Source organism: Manduca sexta, chromosome 17, assembly GCF_014839805.1.
Source record: "Manduca sexta isolate Smith_Timp_Sample1 chromosome 17, JHU_Msex_v1.0, whole genome shotgun sequence".
NCBI lineage: Eukaryota > Metazoa > Arthropoda > Insecta > Lepidoptera > Sphingidae > Manduca > Manduca sexta.
This window is the reverse complement of record NC_051131.1, coordinates 13,064,006-13,083,913: the sequence shown is the minus strand read 5'-3', so window position 1 is coordinate 13,083,913 and position 19,908 is coordinate 13,064,006. Positions and strand designations below refer to the sequence as shown.

At 35.4% G+C, this 19,908-nt stretch overlaps 1 protein-coding gene across 4 annotated transcripts in view; it reads left to right on the top strand.

Annotated features, from left to right (window-relative positions):
* The window catches only part of LOC115450491, a 475,244-nt gene that overhangs the window by 188,703 nt on the left and 266,633 nt on the right, over positions 1–19,908 (top strand). For all 4 annotated transcript variants that reach the window (XM_037439712.1, XM_037439711.1, XM_037439714.1 and 1 more), the window contains exon 2: positions 10,144–10,558. In XM_037439712.1, the coding sequence (XP_037295609.1) occupies positions 10,144–10,558 (415 nt within the window). The remainder of the gene's footprint in view (positions 1–10,143; positions 10,559–19,908) is intronic.

Genomic DNA, 19,908 nt, shown 5'->3' with positions numbered 1-19,908 from the left:
TATTAATACTTTGTTAGCCACTGTGCAGGTCTCGAACGCCTGGTGTACTTAAAATAGACTAACCTAGATCGCGTGAATCACGCTTAGTTATATCCTGATTTATAATATGGAATGCTAATGCATTCACACACTGCGGCTAGTCTGTTTTTCTTTGTGTAGAGAGCAGGGTTGCCAGATTATTTGTTTAAAACAGAATACAATGATAGACATAATTTTAGTTTAAGTTCGTATTAGTAACTCGATGCAAACGATAATACGGTTACAATTTCTACCTTGTTTATTACTGCTCTTACTGCCATCCTGGGCAATAAACTTCTCATAATTTCCAATAGCCTATTACTGGTACACAACAGGTACCGGTGTTTGGCTGCGGTAAACAATACGTAAACACGTTTCATTTATTTATTTATTAAAACAAAACAGGTTATAATCATATATGTATCGTAATAGAAAAAACAATTGCTTGATAATAATTATAATTCAAAACATATTTTCTTGCATATAGTAATAACTAATTAAAAGTTACACGCTGCAAGTTATTATGAAATCGTATATTAGGTGCTGGTGGTAGGATATATTTTTTATATTCGCTCGGATACCGACCACCGTACACAAGGTGTTAAAACCCGCCATAGTGGCCCACGTAAGTGTGTCGTATTCCGGGATCAGCCTGTGTATACCCGGTTCCAACAGGCCGGCATAATTGTGTCGACTATTGTGGTCATCATCTCTCGTCAGTCGACACTATTGGACCCCACTCCACTTACCATCAGGTGGAGTGGGTTCACTTTGTTGTGCCTCTATAAAAAACAGGTACTCTTAGATGATTAAGGTTACAAGCTCGATAAGTACAAAAGGAGCCATAATTACAATAACCAACGCATTGTTGGTACAACAAACATAAAATCCAATTGGCTATAATATAGTTTTACTAATCTGAATGCCTTAGTGGCGTAGTTGTACTGCATGCGCGGCACGACAGCGCTCTGAGGTCCTGGGTTCGAATCCCGGGCTTTTCTGCTCAGTATCAGCCCGGAGTCTGGAGTTTGTGCCCTATATGGCGATAGGCTCGCCCCCTATCACATCATGGGGCGGAACACACTTGGCGAATAGTGGGTGCCCTGGTTGCGCCTCTACATACCCCTTCGGGGATAAATGCGTGATATTGTGTGTACTAATCTGAAAATAAACGAAACCGTCAATCTAGAACAATCAAGACCACATCCACTCAAGCTATTCATTTGCATCGTACTAAGAATAGCCGGGAGATGATCTCGTTCGTCGCCCTGCTCACACCCGCCAGACCGCGGCGTAATGATATAATCACTGTTATTAGTCGAGTTGGAACTGGATAATTTTTCTGCTATTTTTATAATGCGAAGTGTTTAGTGTGGAGTGGAATATTGTGTAGAGGATACGGTTGTCAATTGGTTATGTGTTAGTATGCCGTGCTAAGGCAAAAGCGTTATGACAGGGAAACCTTATTTCGAGATAATTTAAGTTTTGTAAATACAGTTTTATAGTTTTGTATGTAAAACTGAGATAGAGAAAACTCTTAAGGTTTTTTTTAATAAGTTCTAAACAAGATACCGTTATTTAGGTAAGTTCATTGGATGGGTATTTCTTTAAGCTATCTGACGACACAAAAATTAAATTTTGATTTTTTTTAGATACCGCTTTTGAGCTTAGCACGGCAATATAATAATCATAGATTATGAATTCGTAGTTTTAGATAAGCAACTAGTAGAGCTTGGTATTCCTGGATGCAATTACTCGTATTTACAGAATCAAAAACAAACGCACAACATGCATTTATTCCCGAAGGTATGCAGAGGCGCAACCAGGCACCCACTTTTCGCCAAGTATGTCTCGTCCCATGATGTGATGTTATCGCACATGCAGTAGAACTACGCGACCAAGGCAATCAGTCATTTATAGAATCATTTCGTAAACACAAAAAGGTGTAAAATACAATGCGTATCAATTAAGTCACTAATACATTCCTGAATGAAATAAATATATAGGCTGTATTATCAATTCCTTTGCCTATACCTATTCTAAAAATCATAAACACGTTCCCTAAACTAATGACGTCATACGAAATAAACAAAGTCCGCGCATTCCGAACTACTTCATGCTGAAATAATTGGCTTGGAATTGCTGAAGGAAGCTCCCCCTACTCCTCCCTCCCTAGTCGTGTCGCGGCTCGATTTGTCCCGGCTTTGATGTCGCTCCTGACTGCTTTATCTGTCATTCGTGAAGCCGCCACTTACGCTGCGAACTTGAGTGATTTATTCACTTCGGGAGTGTATAATTTATGTATAAGATGGATGTGTTTTTGTTTTGTGATTCGTTTGTTGGATATTATGTTCTTTTTTTAATAAATTTAAAAACTTCATTTGCTTAAGTTTGGGAAGGATTTTAGTTTTTTTTTTATTTAAAAGATTTCACTTGTCTTATTTACTTAATTAAATATTTGTTCAATTTTGCTATTACGGCAAAACTGGCTGAAAAATATTTTAGATTTAGAACTTATTTATAAAAACAAAAATATAAGATCTTGCTTGTACTCTCAAAGAACAAGGCAGAATTTACAGCCTTGACCCACGATTACGTAAAATTACTATCCTGACCAGCTTTTTTAAAAATTAGTTTTCAGTATATTTTACAATTCATTAATGAAACAAATCATTCGCACACAATATTCCATATTGCTGTATTATCTTAATAATGCATTTAACTGATACTGTACCCTCGTTTCAATCATTATGCACTCGTATCTTTTTTTAATGTGTCAACTCCACTCACTTCGTTGTCAAACATCGACATGTCAAAAACAAACAAAATGGCGCGAAGTGACGAAAATATTGCCAGTACGTTACCTACCGACTACTCTCCATCACATAGCTTTGCAAATATGATATCTATAATACTAGTAATTAAACTGAATTTCATTTGCATGTTACATGGAGATGTGACATTTGGGGATGGTGAGGACTTCTTCCTTCCCGTTCACATGTATTTAGAAAAGAAATAACAAGAGGAAACAAACGCTGATGAGCTCCGGCTTAATTCCTTATTCCTTCAATACTCATTTGAATAAGATCGCGAACTGTGAATTTTAAAACGGTTCTTTGGGGATTACACGGTTTTCTTTGACTTATTAGTGTTGAATAAGTAAGTTCTTGTTAATGATAAATACTTTAGAGATTTTGATAAAGTATTTATGTGTAAGCGACAATTTTAGTATATTTAAAACTTCTTTATGGATGTTTATACAATTAAACTCCCCAAATGTCGCTAGGAGTAAATTAGTATGACCATAGTCTTCCAATATCTCTAATTTTAATATAAGCGGCACTATTATTAAACTGATTCAAAAGTGCCAATTTTACCATCACATGGCGGTCATTCAACATGACTACCATTGATGAAGTAACACATAACACCAGTTATACACTCTTGCGCAATGTCACAGAACAAAACACGGGCCAATCTATCATTCCAACATCAAAAGATTGAGCGGACTCGATGGAGCGCGAAATAGAACCAACATCAAATATATATCAAACAGTTAATTTGTGGGATAAATTAACCTGTCAGTTTGTGTGTCGTAAATTTTAATAGTCACGTTACCAAAGCAAATAAAGTTATTGTGTAAGTTGCTGATCGGAATTCAATTGATTGGGTACGGTGTCCTTCTATCGAGTTTGTCCTTTCTTTGCGTTGAGTTTTGAAGTGTTAGTTGATACTTGACTGTCCTATCTTTCTGTTTTGAATGAAGATAGCTATTATTTTGGACACTAAAATGGTGTCCGTAATCAGCTCGCTCAGAGTTTGAAACGTTGGTATAAGAGATTTGTATTTGACACTACACGGGCCGTAGTAAAGACGCCTACTACATGTTATTCAGTTTGAAACCGTGGCGTGAGATATTTGTAGTATACGTGCCGTAGTTAAGAGGCCTTCTACATGTCATTCATAAGAATGACATCCTTTTGTTGTAAACGAGCAAACTGCAAAGACATATTCTCACATTCTAGGGTATCAGCTAAGGGTTGTAACAGGAATGGCAATTTAATAATTTTCTTCATATCAGCCTTAAGCTTAAGAGGTACTCAAATATTGAGAACTGTACAAAAAGTAGAGTTAACTCTATTCATTTCTCGTGATATTCCATGTATACCAATTTCTTCTTGATATACAACTTTCACTTCATCTACTTCATTAATCTTTTCATGCTTTCTTATGGAAACAACAAATATGGACCGAAAAATATGAAATTATTGTTTTTGACATACATATTTTCGGTGTTAATTTTTAATGTGACACGGATTTGAATCGACGCGACACAGATGTAAAATTATTATTGTTCAATGAGGCCCTGTTGCTGTTTTAAGCTTTAGGTCTGATTTTCCAATAATCTGATGATTATTATTAATCCTTAGAGATAATAATTCTTATGAATAACTTGAATCAAACTGTTATAAAGAACATCAAAACACACGCTCACACACCCACGCACACACGTCTCTGTAGTGGTAGCCAGAAGCGCAACTTGTGCACTCTTCTCGCTATATGTATTCCGTCCTATGATGTGATAGATAATGAGCTTATCGCCATATCACACGAATTCCAGATTTAAGACTGATACTAAATAGAAAATGCCAATCATTTTGTCCCAAATTCGAACCAAACACCTCAATTTTGTAGCAATCAAAAATATTCTTCCAATTAACTTAACGGCTAAATTAACCATGATAAAAAATATCAGTCAATATAAAACAGTCTATACTCTAACTCTATAATGGAAACAGTTAAGATAGAACCATAATGAAGCCGCAAACTTATAAATATATTCATAAGCTATTGAAGACCTCATTATGAATATAAGAGCTTCGAGGCTCGATAATAAGAGGCTTCCATCTAGGTCAAAGACTCTGCCTAGGCTTTAGCTGAGTTTCAGCGCTTCGTGCGAAGGTCGTATTGTTATTCATTATTCTGGATCTGGAGTCGAGTTTAAAGGAAGAACAAATTGGAGTAGATACTTCGATACATCTTTCTGATTTAATTAATATCCAAACAATACGTTTTTCTTTCTTAGCCGCCGCCTTATTAATAAATGTGTACTAGCCATTGATGTATATTCTACGTACATATATATCGATGGTACTAGTTGATTGTAATTAATGGCATAAAATATATTTTGATTTTATCGAGGTTTTTTTATATTATGATTTTCCCTCGAAGTTTCGAAGATTTTGCAGCCTTCATGGTTAAAGGTGACTGAGGTGTTGGTCGTCCGAAAAGTCAAACTTACAATATCTACATACGAGTACATTTCATAATTACATATATTTTTTTTAATTTGAATGTTTAATAAATGTTCCTAAATATATGGACCAATGGCGATAATTGATCAATCAAAATAGTTTGATCGTTTAACTCTCACGCATTTTTATTAGTTTATTCTTAAGATTGCAAACCGGATATCGATCAAAATTAACTTGAGCAGTAAGTTTTTTTTTTATTAATATAACATGACTCCACTGTGGGAAAATTTACATTTCTAAAAATATTCCGATTCTGTAATAAGAAAATTAATTAATAACGTTTTATGGAATTTTAAAGTTATAAACGTAGCCTTTAGCCTCAAAGCTCTATTCCGAAAGTTTCCTTTCCATGAGGGAATAGTTAAAGTCATAACGAACCGATCGCTCTCAATAGACTTCGTTAAAATGCAAAACTTCACCGAAGTGACGTTAAGAATTCATTACACATTCATCCATATTCATTTTTAAACACTTGTGTTTTAAATCCATGCTGGAGATGACTGTTGTCGTCTTGATATGATTATATAGATTGTGGTACAGTCTGAGGGTTTTGGCTTCGATGCCTAGTTCTGGCAAAACTTTATATAGATTTTTCTAGTACTATTTGAAAAACTAAACTAAGTACCTTTGTGTAACATTTAAGAAAAGTTTTACTTACTGTATCACTGTTGGGCACGGTCCATCTCTTCTACTAAGAGAGATTAGACCTTAGTCCACCACGCTGGCCTAGTGCGGATTGGCAGACTTCACATACCCTCAAAAATCCTATAGAGAACTTCTGAGGTAAGCAAGTTTCCTTACGATGTTTTCCTTCACCGTTAAAGCAAACGATAAATCACAAAGAATGCACACATCATTTTAGAAAAGGCAGAGATGTGTGTCCTTGGTTTTAATTCACACCCAACTAGGCTATCGCCGCTTTTGTCCGTTTAAAAAACTATAAAAAGCTAAAAGTAGCCTTCGAATCAAAAGAATGCGTTAGTACAAGTTTCAGGCTTGTCGCCTCGTCGATACTTAGTCAACAACACCCGGAACTCTCAAAACCCCGCGAAACTGGGCCAAACAAACGTAATCCCTCAAGATAAACGCTTCACGTTTGGGGACAACGTACAAATTCCCTTTAGTTTTATCTGCTACATGTTAAGACATTACTTGGTTGTTTTTTCTTTTGCGTGTTAGTCTCGTAAATTTTCTTTCACGTCAATTATTTAAGAGCTTTATCATCATCATCAGCCGCAGGATGTCCACTGTTGAACATGGACCTCCCTCAAAGATTTCCAGATTGACCTATTGGACCCGCATCCAGCGACCTCCTCCGACTTTTATGAGGTCATCTGTCCACCTCGTTGGTGGATGTCTGAAATTATAATTATTTAATATCTAAACTGACTTGATGGCGTAGTTGTATGATGATACAACTGTAGTGCTGAGGTCTCGGGGTCGATCCCCGGGTTGGGCAGTAGTATTGGGTTTTCCTAGTCAATCAGCCCGGATATAAAATTTTGCCCGATATGGCGATAGGCTATCACATCATGAGACGGAATACACACGATGCAAACTTGATGGACCGGTTGCCTCTCAGTCTATCCCTTCGGGAATAAAATGAGTGAGGGTGTAGTTGTTAAATATGTAGTTGTAGTTCTACATCGATATTGCAGAGCACATTTGAAAAGGAGATTTAGTTTATTATAAATCTCAACTTAATACCTGGACGTATGTACCCAGAACTATACTGCCCTCCCGCCAAGCTGAAGTTTGAAGTTGGTTAAAAAACTCACAGTAAACGGTACCTATCGCGCCAGAATGGCGAGTAAGGGAGAAAGGAGGGTGGTCATAATCCAATAACCTTTTGAGGCTCCCCTACTATATTTATAGCTTTGTTTCTGCGTAATACGGACTTCTATAAATATTATGATTAAAATAAACGACCTCAATAATTGGAATTTATGGAAATATTTATGTAATACAGGCTTAGAATAAACAGAGGATTTTGTAGATAGGACAGCTAGTTTAACCAATGGAGGTAGATTGTTTGCTTATAATAGGATATATTTTATATCCGCCTGGATAGCGACCACCGTACAAAAGTTGTTAAAACCCGCCTTTGTTGCTCACGTAAGTGTGTCGCGTTCCAGGATCTGCCTGTATATATGCGGTTCCAACAGGCCGGCATAATTATGTCGATTGTCGAGGGTTAATCATTTCTCGACGGTTGATATTATTATGACTGCCTCGGTGGCGTAGTTGTACTGCATGCGCGGTACGGCAGCGCTCTGAGGTCCTGGGTTCGAATCCCGGGTCGGGCAAAGTGATAATTGGGTTTTTCTGCTCAATATCAGCCCGGAGTCTGGAATTTGTGCCCGATATGGCGATAGGCTCGCTCCCTATCATATTCTGGGACGGAACACACTTGGCGAAAAGTGGGTGCCCTGGTTGCACCTCTGCATACCCCTTCGGGAATTAAAATGCGTGATGGTGTGTGTGTGATATTATATTAGATCCTACTCGACTTACCTAGGACAGTGGGGTCACATTGTCATGCACGTATATAACAATATCCGAAATCTAGCACATCCATTCTTACATTTATAGCTTGATCCGACAAATGAGCATCAAAAATCCGTGGGTATGATGTTAAATGATCTCCATCCTTAAGCACCTACACTTAAGAATCACGTGGTATCATGTAAACAAAACAACGTCGATTTACTTAAAACTACGATCTTTTCCGTAAATCTAATGTCACCTCTATTCTCATGATGATAACTAACATAAATTGATACAGCAATCTATTAACCATTAAGATAATGTGAAATTATATCGCTGTTACGCAAAAACGCCTCTTAGCTACCTTGAATTTGATTATCTAATTCCGTCCATTAGTATCAATCAAATTACCATTTATCAGCTATATTACTCCCCCCTTCCTGTTGCGTTGAGATGACGAAGTAACTTGCTTACGCATTTGCTAGCTGAATCTGATCATGGGAAACGCCGAGAGGACTATTACCAATGGTGTCCAGGCAAAGGCTTAGCCTGGATTTTGAACAACGGGATCCGTACAGAAACTTAATGCCTCATCCAATTGCATCAATTCTTGAAATGACTATGAAAATATTATGCCTCTACGCGGCTGAGTAAATTTAAGAGGACAAAACCCAGTTAATTATTTTTCGCTCGACCATTCGAATCCAGGACCCTGAGCGCGGTAGTTGTTCTCATAGCGGGTGCGCCTTTTATTACAACTATGCCATCTAGTCAGTCAAATTTCTCGTTACTTATGATAATTGATAAACCTCTGATACTTATAGCTTTAGTTATTATTTTGAGTCTACTATGACTAAATAGATAGACCTACGTAATGCTAGGTTAATATTATTACATGTTCCTTTCAAGATTTGGAGCCTGTGTAACTTGAAATTTATATCTAATATTTTAAAGTTCAAGTAATGTTGGTGTTACTATTGTTTTGTGTAATTGTGTTGACACGTCAATGAATTAAAAATACAAAACTTATAACTGTATAGAAGACTAATATTTTTATAACCCTTCATGACGTCAGTCGTAAAGTTATGTTAAATCTTAGGCCTCGGCGTGAAAGATAAGAAAACAGTGGCCTGTACAAACACTGATTGTTGTGTTTGAGTTAACAGTTTTTGTGTTAAGTCGTGTTGGTTTGGGGCGATTGTAATATCTGTGTACAAATATTTTATATTTTTATCGCATATTATCTTAGTTCCTGGTTTTAAATTCTTATTGTTTTTTCTGTTTCTTCTATGGTGTTGCTTTAATTTTATATTTATATTATTGTCACGCCAACAAATGTATTGTTTCATTACTACATAAATTATAGAGAATAAGGACACCAATATTTTGTACTTTTTAATATAACAAATATTAAAAAGATATGTAATCATAATATATTCTGCATTAAAATAACACAAGACTGGGAATTGTTAACTGTTAAACTAATGTTTTATATTGCGCAAAAAAGCTGGCAATCGAGTGTTCTCGCCGCCATGTGTATGGAAGTGCTCAAGAATTAACCGGAGCTAAGCTAACGAGTTAACTAAAACCGCGCAAGGTTCAAAGGCAGCCCAAGGAAGGTGCGCTGCTGGTGCGTCGCAGCCGCGCGGGCGATCGTCCGCGGCGCACGTTACAAGGAGCGTTGCCTGGCAACGAACGCGTGACGTCACGTCCTGTCAGACCGCCTAACTAATGCTAGTGATCTAGATACAGTTGCAACATCACACTAAAGAATACACTTCCACGAGGAGAGCGATCCGTCGAGTATATATACTGAGCACGAGAAAAATGTTGATAGCGCGATGTAGATATTTTTCTTATTACTCAAAAATTATAATAATTACATATAAAATAAAATCATAGAATCATCGAATATTGTTTCATGAATTTACTGTTAAGGTGTTATTTTAAAATATTGAATAGTTTTTGGTAAAAATATTCTTTTCTTAAAATAAGAGAGTTTGTTTCTGTACAGCGCCATCTAGCGAACTAATGTGGAGTTATCCAAGACTACTTTCATATTATTATGAGAGAATTGCTTCATTTACATACTTGTGTCAATTATTGGATTGCTTACCTTACAATTTTAAAATCTTGTAATTAATATTAAATGCTTAAATATTATTTATAGTTGATGTATTTCGTAAAATATTTATTATTTTCATAAAAAAAATATCAGATGAATTTGGTATTATGATTTATTTTTCAATAAATATAATTTTATTTATAGGGAAGGTGTACCATAATAACGGACTCTTATTTAATTTAAATAATTTTGTTCCAGAATATCAAACAATGAACGAGACGAGAGCCCAGGAACAGACGGGAACGCTTCCCCGGAACCGCCCGACCGTCCCCCTGGGAAACCCCGGCAAATCCACCCCGAAGAAAAAACACAAGTGCTTTACGATACGTCCTATCGTAAGAAAAACAAGCCCAAATCTTTGCCACTAGAAGAAAACCATTACAATCATCTAGCTAATACGAATGTGGCGATGTCTCCAATGTACCCTTTGACGCCGAACATTTGTGTTGAGGGTGGGAAGATTGAGTTCATAAAATCTCCGCCAGGCAGCGCTCGGAACAGCGTGGCGCTAGCGTCGCCTCCGCAAACACCGCTGCTCGCTCGCCGGGGCTCACGGGAGAAACGCGAAGTTCGTATCTACGATGAGCCGACTGAGAAGTTCGATGGAGATAAGGTAGGTGGCGCTGTTAATTTTTTATTTAGATAAATGCTATCTTAATTGAACTTCAAATAATGTATTTTTAAGTTTTAACAAAACAAATAGTTTTATAATATTTATTCTAAAAGTTTATTAATGGATAATATTTTACATTTAAATAAAAACGGTACATTCAATTATTCAGTAAAATTCGGATGTCTTTTTGGAATCCATAAAAACATTATTTACTTAATATTACTTATACACATTTCTTTAGGTTTTTTTCTTACATTTGTTTGTAAGTTTTGAGGAAACGAAAACATATCCATAACTTGAAATCAAAACTTTGCACTGAAGGGACCCGTGGCCCGTATCAAATCTTGCTTGCAACTTCACATTTTGTTTTTCTCTTATGATAATACTTTTTCTTCTCTTACAATATTTAATGTTAGGAATCGTCGAGTGTTGGTGTGAGGTTTTTGTAGAATCAACACAATGATTGAATCCCGACCGAGGCAAAACATTATAATATTTAGTTTCAAAGCTGAATAATTAAAAAAAAAATGTTACAGTTATAACCACGCTTTAAACTTATAATTATCTTAGCCTGGGGTCAAAATTGAGGATTGTCAATGGATTGCATGAACTAAAAATATATTTTCTTAATAGACATTTTAATCATCAAGTAAAAGCCACCCATCAAATAATCGCGAAACCGTATAAAAAAACTTAATAAATAAAAATAAATATTAAAATGATTAATTTGTCATTTTTAATATCTTTACGATTTAATTTACCTTTTTTTATCTCATGTCTGAAATATCGATCGTTTTGTAAGTACCTGATGTTGCACATTTTTGCCGCTCAAAGACAATTTTGAAACATAATAAAACTCCACTTACGGCAAACAATCTAACTTTATAAAGAATCCCAACGAGACAAAATCTCAAAACCATCAAAGCGGCTTCCGAAAACAATTTAGACAAGGCTAAACACGCATTAAGGTTGAATTATAGCAATTATTGTACACCCCAGGGATGAACGAAATATAACGAATATAGATTAAGGGATGCCGGATCTATATGCTCTTAAAAGGTAATTTAGTTATGGGGGAACGTAAGTCTTCGGGTTGGTTAAATCTTGAATTGCAGAAAGTGCTTTCCGATGGAAATTCACTTGATATAAAAACGCTTTTAACACGCCTTTATTTTGCAACGTGTCCTTAGCGTTGGATGTCAGATGCCATATTATACTGCTGATGGTTATTGGATATATTTTATATCCGACCGGATAGCGACCGCCGTACACAAGGTGTTAAAACCCGTCATAGTAGCCCTCGTACGTGTGTCGCGTTCCGGGATCAGCCTGTGTATATCCAGTTCCAACATGCATAATTGTGTCGACTGCCGTGAGGTAATAATTTCTATCACATTAGCATTAGTCTCGTTGCGAGAATCGGACCCACAGAATCTATAATAGCCACATAGCCTCTTCGTATGAAAGCCAAACATTCCCTCTTAATGGTAATAAGTGACCGCAGTGAATATCAAAGGTCTGAAATTTGTAGAGACCAGTAAATTTAGCTCATCCTAGACGTAGACATGCAAATAAGGACAGTTAGACGAATTAATTGCCTATCCTGGAACAGAATCGGTTCCTGAGGGAATACAAATGAACACTGCCTTTTATCGTTGGTTTCCAGAAATGTTTAGGAAGCTATTGGTATATTAGACTGGAAGAAAATGACTAGCTTGCGATTGCGACTTTGGGTGATATTTTTTTAGCCTGGTAGAGCAAAGCATTAACTTCATGTCATTCGAAGACAATGCTGCCTTCATGGTCACTGGGGGATTCATAAGTTAAAAAACTAAGATAAAATCCGTAAAATAGTTTTATTTCAATATGTTCTTACTAATATTATAAACGCGAATGTAATGTTTATATGTTTGTTAGAAGTAAACGCAGAAACAACTGAACGGATTTTGATGAAATTTGGCACACAGGTAGACCATGAACTGTATTAACACATAGGTTACTTTGTGTTCTGGTAATTTCTTCCTGCGGGATTTTTTTTTATCGAGTTCTTTAAATATATGGCGCTGGCGTCGAACAGTACTTTAGGAACTCTGTAGTATAAACTTTCCTCATACGGGCGAGCTTCGAGCAACACCTACTTTTATATAAACACATATTAAATTCTCTAAAGTAGCTCACAAAACCCTACAACAATCAAAATTATATTCTATCCATGTTCCTTAACACTCAGAACTAAGCAATCATTGAGCGGTCCACGGCGTTATAAGAGTTATTCATAAGACTGCAAATAACGTTTCATAATGACATCTACAGTTGAAAGGCTAATTGACTTAGCGACATTATTTTTTAAAATTTTAACTACATTAAAAAACATAGAAAAAATTGTTGATTTTAAATATGTCGCACTCTTAATAAAATAATGGTCCATTCCAAAATTGCCAATTTGTAAGAATAGTCAAACAACCAATTTCTGTTTGCGACCTTTTAGTTTTTTCCCTTTTTTTCATGCTATAGGTTTCATTTTTAACCTATCTTTAATAAGCTCAATTTTATAGCAACTTAAAAAAAAATTGCAAACGAAATTTAGTTTTCCGACGACTGCCACAAATTAAAAATTTTGAAATAGGTCATTATTTTATTAAGAGTGCGATGTGTGAAACGTGTCGCAAAATGTCTATTAAGTCAGTTCCCCTTTCAACCGTTTAAAATATCTTCTTTATTGTAAAAAGTAAACAAACCAAACTAACATCTAGTTTTATGTAGGATACATTGTTCATTAATATTAATGGGAGGTGGCTGGCGTGCCGTCTGGCGGTCTTGAGCTGCTTTCAAAATATGGCGGCGCCTGTGAAATAAATTTTACTTTTTTACTATCTTTATGACTGAATTGGATGTGGACAATTAATGTTTCCAACTCCTTGCAATCTATTTGATTAATTTCGTTGCGGGATAATGACAAATTAGTGTTCCTTGAGACTCGCCGAGCTTCACTCGGTGTCATAAAATGCGTGCTACTGATTCCTGTGTTCAAACACTTTATAATAATTTATTATATTGCATTGTATCTAGTATAATGTTATTTGTAAATATATGTACAAAATTATTACAATGATCTTTTGCCAAATAAACTTATTATTATATTATAATCACAGTAAAAACCAAACAACACTTTTCATCTGTTAATACTGACACATTACCCTATTCGCAGATACTGCCGTGCTAAGCGCAAAAGCGGTGTGTCAGGGATACCTTATTTCGAGATAATCGAAGTTTTGTAAATATATTTTTACAGTTTTGTATGTAAAACTGAGATATAGAATTTCTTTTAAGGTTTTTTTAACAAGTTCTAAACAAGATACCGTTATGTAGGTAAGTTCATTTGATGGGTATTTCTAGCTATCTAAAAACATAAAAATCATGATTTTGATTTTTTTGAGATACCGCTTTTGAGCTTAGCACGGCAGTATAATGGTTATCATAAAATAACTCAGGCCGTGGAACAGTATCGGAATTCGATTTGCATAACTGGTGTTCAAATTACTTCTTGCCCAGTTGTAATTTAGCATTATTCCGTCTGGTAACGTTTTTGCTTTAATTTCACGTTTGGTCAGTTAGGCAGTATGAAAGTGCTCGGAAATTATCATGCTAATGTCTATTTATTAGAAAGATTTTGCGGTTTTGTTATCGTTATGTGTATTTTCTAGGAAATGTATCTTTTTAATATTATTATCTATAAAAGTTCTACTTAATTCTTAGTACGAGAAATAATAGATATCAAGAATCTCTTTTTAAAAATAATATCGTATTTTTAATATTTATTAATCCCATGATACAAGTATAATTTATAAAGGTATTTTTAAAGTCGAAATAAGTCAGTGTAGGTTTACTCTGTATGCCTGTCTTAGATCTTGATAAGTGTTCAAAACAGCATAATATCTAAGTATATAATTAATGCTTTTATCTATATTTGAGTCTAATTTAGGTTTGCTACAATATTCCATAAATGAGGTCTTACTCCAACCAGGCATAAAACTTATTTTAATGTTTTTATCTATATGTGAGTCTAATTTAGGTTTTTTTTTTTTTTTTTTATTTTTTTTTATTATAGAGTAATAACAGCTGTTTAACAATTTCATATATATAACAGTTTAACAATAATTTGAAAGCCAATAAAAATTACTCATTTTACAACTTAAGTTACATTTCAGACGGTTTTTGTGGAGAGTTAAAAAAGAAAGAAAAGGAAAGAAAAGGCGGGGCAAATTAATATAACGATAAATAAACGATGTCATAGTAACACGCGTATATACGGATTAAGCATACCATATATATCATATATATAATATGAGTACATATATCAATAAATATTATAAATACATACATACATACCAGTAAAATTCCTTATAAGTTGCCATACATGTCGGTGTAATTAATAAATGAGTATTTTTGTTATAATCATAATCATACCGAAGAGAACAAAAACACGGTGGAAAAGAAATAAATAAATAAAGATAATATCATTTTGTTCGATTCGCAATTAATATTCCAAGATTTTAGTACGGCATACATACCGCGTACACTAACGGCTACACCACAGAAGCAATCAAACATAAGCATTTACTAACATATTATTATTAAAGAATTAGGGATCCGAAGGCTGAAAGTGACGTTTTACATGGCACAGAAAACTGTGTTTGGACCCTACAAAAGGGTCAATGCAAGAAAAGTGTTCGTTGTAAGTATTTGGTAGTCTCGCAAACACGGAGTTTTTCCATAATTTGTGTTATGAGGTGGAACCCGAAGTAAAGGTGTGTGCCGGGTGCGGCGTTTAGGTGTTGCTAGAGATATAAGTTCAACAATTTCAGCACAGTCGAGACGACTGCGAATAACATCATATAAAAAACCCATATCGAGTACTTGGCGACGTTCTTTTTAATGTAAAAAAGACCATAAGTTTGACAAATGTTCTCATAGCTAGCTGCTGTAGAGGCTTTTTTACATACAAAATTGAGATGCCGTACAAATTTCTTTTGTATGCTTTCAATGCGATTGATATATGTGTTATAATTAGGGCACCAAACTGGACTTGCATATTCTAATACACTGCGTACGTACGCATAATATACTATTTTAAAGCTAACTGGGTCAGAAAAAGGACGGCAAGTTCTTATCAGGAAACCAAGGTTACGGTAAGCTTTGCTAATAATCGTATCAATATGCGTAGACATTGTCATTTTCCTATCAAAATATACACCCAGGTCACGCACTACTTCAGTTCTCTCAATTAAAGTTCCGTTAAAATGGTAGGGAAATATTATAGGGTTCCTTTTTCGTGTAAAGCTAATACATTGGCATTTTCCAATGCTGATAGAAATTCTGTTATGATTGTAATAATTAATTAGTCTATTGAGGTCATCTTGTAAACGCTCACATTCAGTAACAGAGGCAACCTTCATATAAATTTTTTTGTCATCCGCATATAGGATGTACCGAGCATTTTTAAAAACACTATGTATGTCAAACAGGTAGGCGTTATAGAAAAGAGGTCCAAGATGCGACCCTTGAGGAACTCCAGAGGAAATTGTGATAAAATTAGATCTATATCCACCCAGCACTACTGCTTGAGAACGGTTAGTCAAATAAGAACGAACCCACCGTAACAGATCCCCATGTATGCCCAAATATTCTAACTTTCGGAGAAGTATATTGTGGTCCACTCGATCGAAGGCTTTTTCAATGTCTGTATAGACCACATCAATTTGGCCTCCATTCTCCATTTCGCAGAGAACAAAGTTCGAAAATAATGCCAAGTTAGAAACAGTAGAACGGCCTCGAAAAAGCCGTGTTGAGTTTGAGGCACATTCCGAGCAATAAGAGGGTACATATGCTCATATACTAATAATTCCAATAATTTACTGATAGCATTAAGAATGGATACAGGACGGTAGTTGTTGATTAGAGATTTAGATCCTTTTTTATGGATTGGTACAATTTGAGCTTTTTCCAGACGGTAGGAAATACACACTCTTTGAGTGATCTAACAAACAGAATTGTAATTGGAAATGAGAGTCCGTCTGCACAGGAAGCAAGAAATATAGGAGGAATACCATCGCAACCGGCCCCTTACTTCTGTCCAGCGAGCGAAGTGCTTTTAACACCATGACTTCTGTTACTGTAATGCGGGACAGAGTATCAGTGCATAAGTACTCATCTAAAGGTAATATGAACCTAGTAGTAGCTGGTGGTATAAACACACTTTTAAAGAATGTATTAAATATTGTACAAATATTATGACCATCTGTGTAGGTATTGTCGTTAAACGTAAATTTCTGAGGATAATTAGATCCACCTCTCTTGGACTTGACATACTTCCAGAAATATTTTGGAGATACTTTAATAAGCTTTTCCGAGCTATCTACAAACTGAGAAAAGCAAAGTTTTTGTACGCGATGTTGTCTCTCTCTAAGCAGGGAAAACTCGTCATAATCCCTAGGATTGCCAAATCTTTTCCATCTTCGATGTAGTTTTGATTTCTCATTAATAATTTTTATTAAGGCCCGACTATACCAAAACGGAAACGACTTGTTTTTGGAACCTCTTGAGGTGGGTACAAAAAGAGAAAAACATAACTGTATTTTAGTATAAAATGCGTCTACAGCCTCATTAACAGAGTCACATGACAATAATTCATTCCAATCGGTTAATTTTAAATAATTATTCATAGCTGAAAAGTCACATTTGTGAAAATTAAAATAAGGTTCCTTGTTAGTTTTGAATGGGACAACGTGTAAATCTAAAACCCTTATGTCTAGTGAGGGATGGTAACGATCTTCTTTTATTAACGGTTGTGTACTACGTACTACGGTGCAAGGTAAACTACTAAAACACAGATCCAAAGTATTGCCGTCGACATTCCTATTTATGTTATACTGATTCAGACCAAAGAAATACATATGTTCCACAAAGGAGGTGGCTGTGTCTGTAAGCATTCGAGAGCTGGAATTAGACAACGTATAGTTATAATTGTCACTCCACAATATGAAGTTTAAATTAAAATCGCCAATTAAAATAATATTGTCAGATGGAAATTTATCAATAATATATTGTGTGTTCAATTTAATGCAATCCAAACGCGTCGGTAAATCGTTCAAATCTGGCGGGAGATATGCTACTATAATAAAAAGGTTTGATGATGAATTAAGTGTGCGCCCAGGTATACGTATACATATCGACTCAGTTGCGGGTGATCCTTGCCATTCCGTATACAACTCAGCAGTAAGTTCACGCCGCGTGCAGACCATTACTCCACCCCCCGTTTTTTTGTTAGAATATAGACAGTCACGATCGTAACGAAAGAGGTCATACCTGTCGTCACACAATTCTGTATCCATAATATTCTTATGAAGCCACGTTTCAGTAAAAAGTAATATGTCGTAATTATGTAGTAATATGTTATTGTATAATTGTAAGCATTTTGTTCTTAGGCCACGAACATTTTGATACAATAAATTAAGGTTACGATCACGTATATAAGAATACATTATTGCAATGAAGTAAGAAATAATGTGGCTTAAAATATGTTTGGCCTAATTTGTGTATTTTACTGGATGAATTATTGCTTAACGAATTTGAATACATCCGAAAATTATGTTTAGGTATATCATGTACAAATAAAGATAATATACAAATATATAATACATAATATATATACATAGATTTTAAGTAAAACTTTAGTATGTTATAAAAGAGAAAATAGAATTGTAAGATAATATTGTATAGTACTACATTATATACATTTGGCCCACCTCTTGAAACAGATTTTGTATTACATATCAAGCACAATATAAAGAAAAATATTATTACATTCACTTCACTTTTTTTAAATCTTCGTAATCTAGTATGCTCATAGACGGGGACGTGTCGTTTTTCGGACGAAAAGTTTGCCGTTTCGTATCCAGACATGTTGATATCCAGCAGTAGAAGCTGCTTCTCTGGTCTTCCTGTGTAACAATTTGTAAAAAGGAGTGAGGTGCTCATTTACATAAATGCGTCGCGAAAAGTTATTTTTTGTCACTCCAATGTCATCGGTGGTTAGCCCTTTTTTCTTTCGAATCGCAGATATAACTGAATCCTTAATTGCCTGGTTTTTCATTTTTGCTATGATATTTTTGGGGGCCTGTGCGTTTGTTACACGTGTAGGAACACGGTAGATGGCTACTATATCATCCGCACTTATTTGTATACCAATGGCTTCACATAACAGTAGCATACACCCATGAAGGTTTTCATTCTTCGTTTCGGGATACCCAGTAATCTCAAGATTGTGTAAACGCTCTCGTTGCTGTTGCATGTTATGTTCACGTTCTATCGTAGAAAGGCGAATTTTAACACTTGAAAAGTCTTCTTCGATATGCTTGAATTGACTCATTTCCATGGATAGGGATTGTGTATGAGCTCTTATATCATCGAAAGAGTTAGAGTAATAATCCAATGATTTGGTGAGATCCAATAGTTCCGATTTAATGTTTGTGTGTTCTTGGGTTAAATTACTAATTGTCGTGGTCACTGAACTTATTTGCCCTTTTAACTCAGTTATTTCTAATTTCATGTTTTGCATAAAGTTGTCGTTCGTTTCTTTAAATTCTTGCAGAAACGACATAATTTCCTTTTAAATTCGTAGAAATCTTCTGTTCCTAAATGATTCGATTCGGGTTTTTTACGCTTTCGAAGAGTTGTTTTTGAATCCGAGGAGGTAGATTCATATGCGGCAAGGTCCGGATGTGAGCCAGTCAACGTAGACACGTCACTTAGCGCCTTTGGTGAGCGCAGAACGCTCATCTTGATCGGTTACGCAGTGACGATAAGTATTAGTCAAACTTGGCACGACGCGTGGAGAGGGATAAAAAATGCAGCTGCACTCTTTCCTCATAGATTTACCGATGGTGCGGGGGGGTCCACAGCTAGCGGTGTGTAGCGAAAGGTGGTAAATCTCCAATTCTTTGATAAGGTATATTGAACCCACAACACTTGTAATATGGTCGAATTTAGGAATACGCAAATTGCTGCACAAATAAAAGAAATTAAAACAATAATTATTGGCACGTCCACTTTGGCCGACTGATCGAGACTAACTAACGAGTTTGCTACAATATTCCATAAATGAGGTCTTACTCCAACCAGACATAAAACTTATTTTAATGTTTTTATCTATATGTGAGTCTAATTTAGGTTTGCTACAATATTCCATAAATGAGGTCTTACTCCAACCAGGCATAAAACTTATTTTAATGTTTTTATCTATATGCGAGTCTAATTTAGGTTTGCTACAATATTCCATAAATGAGGTCTTA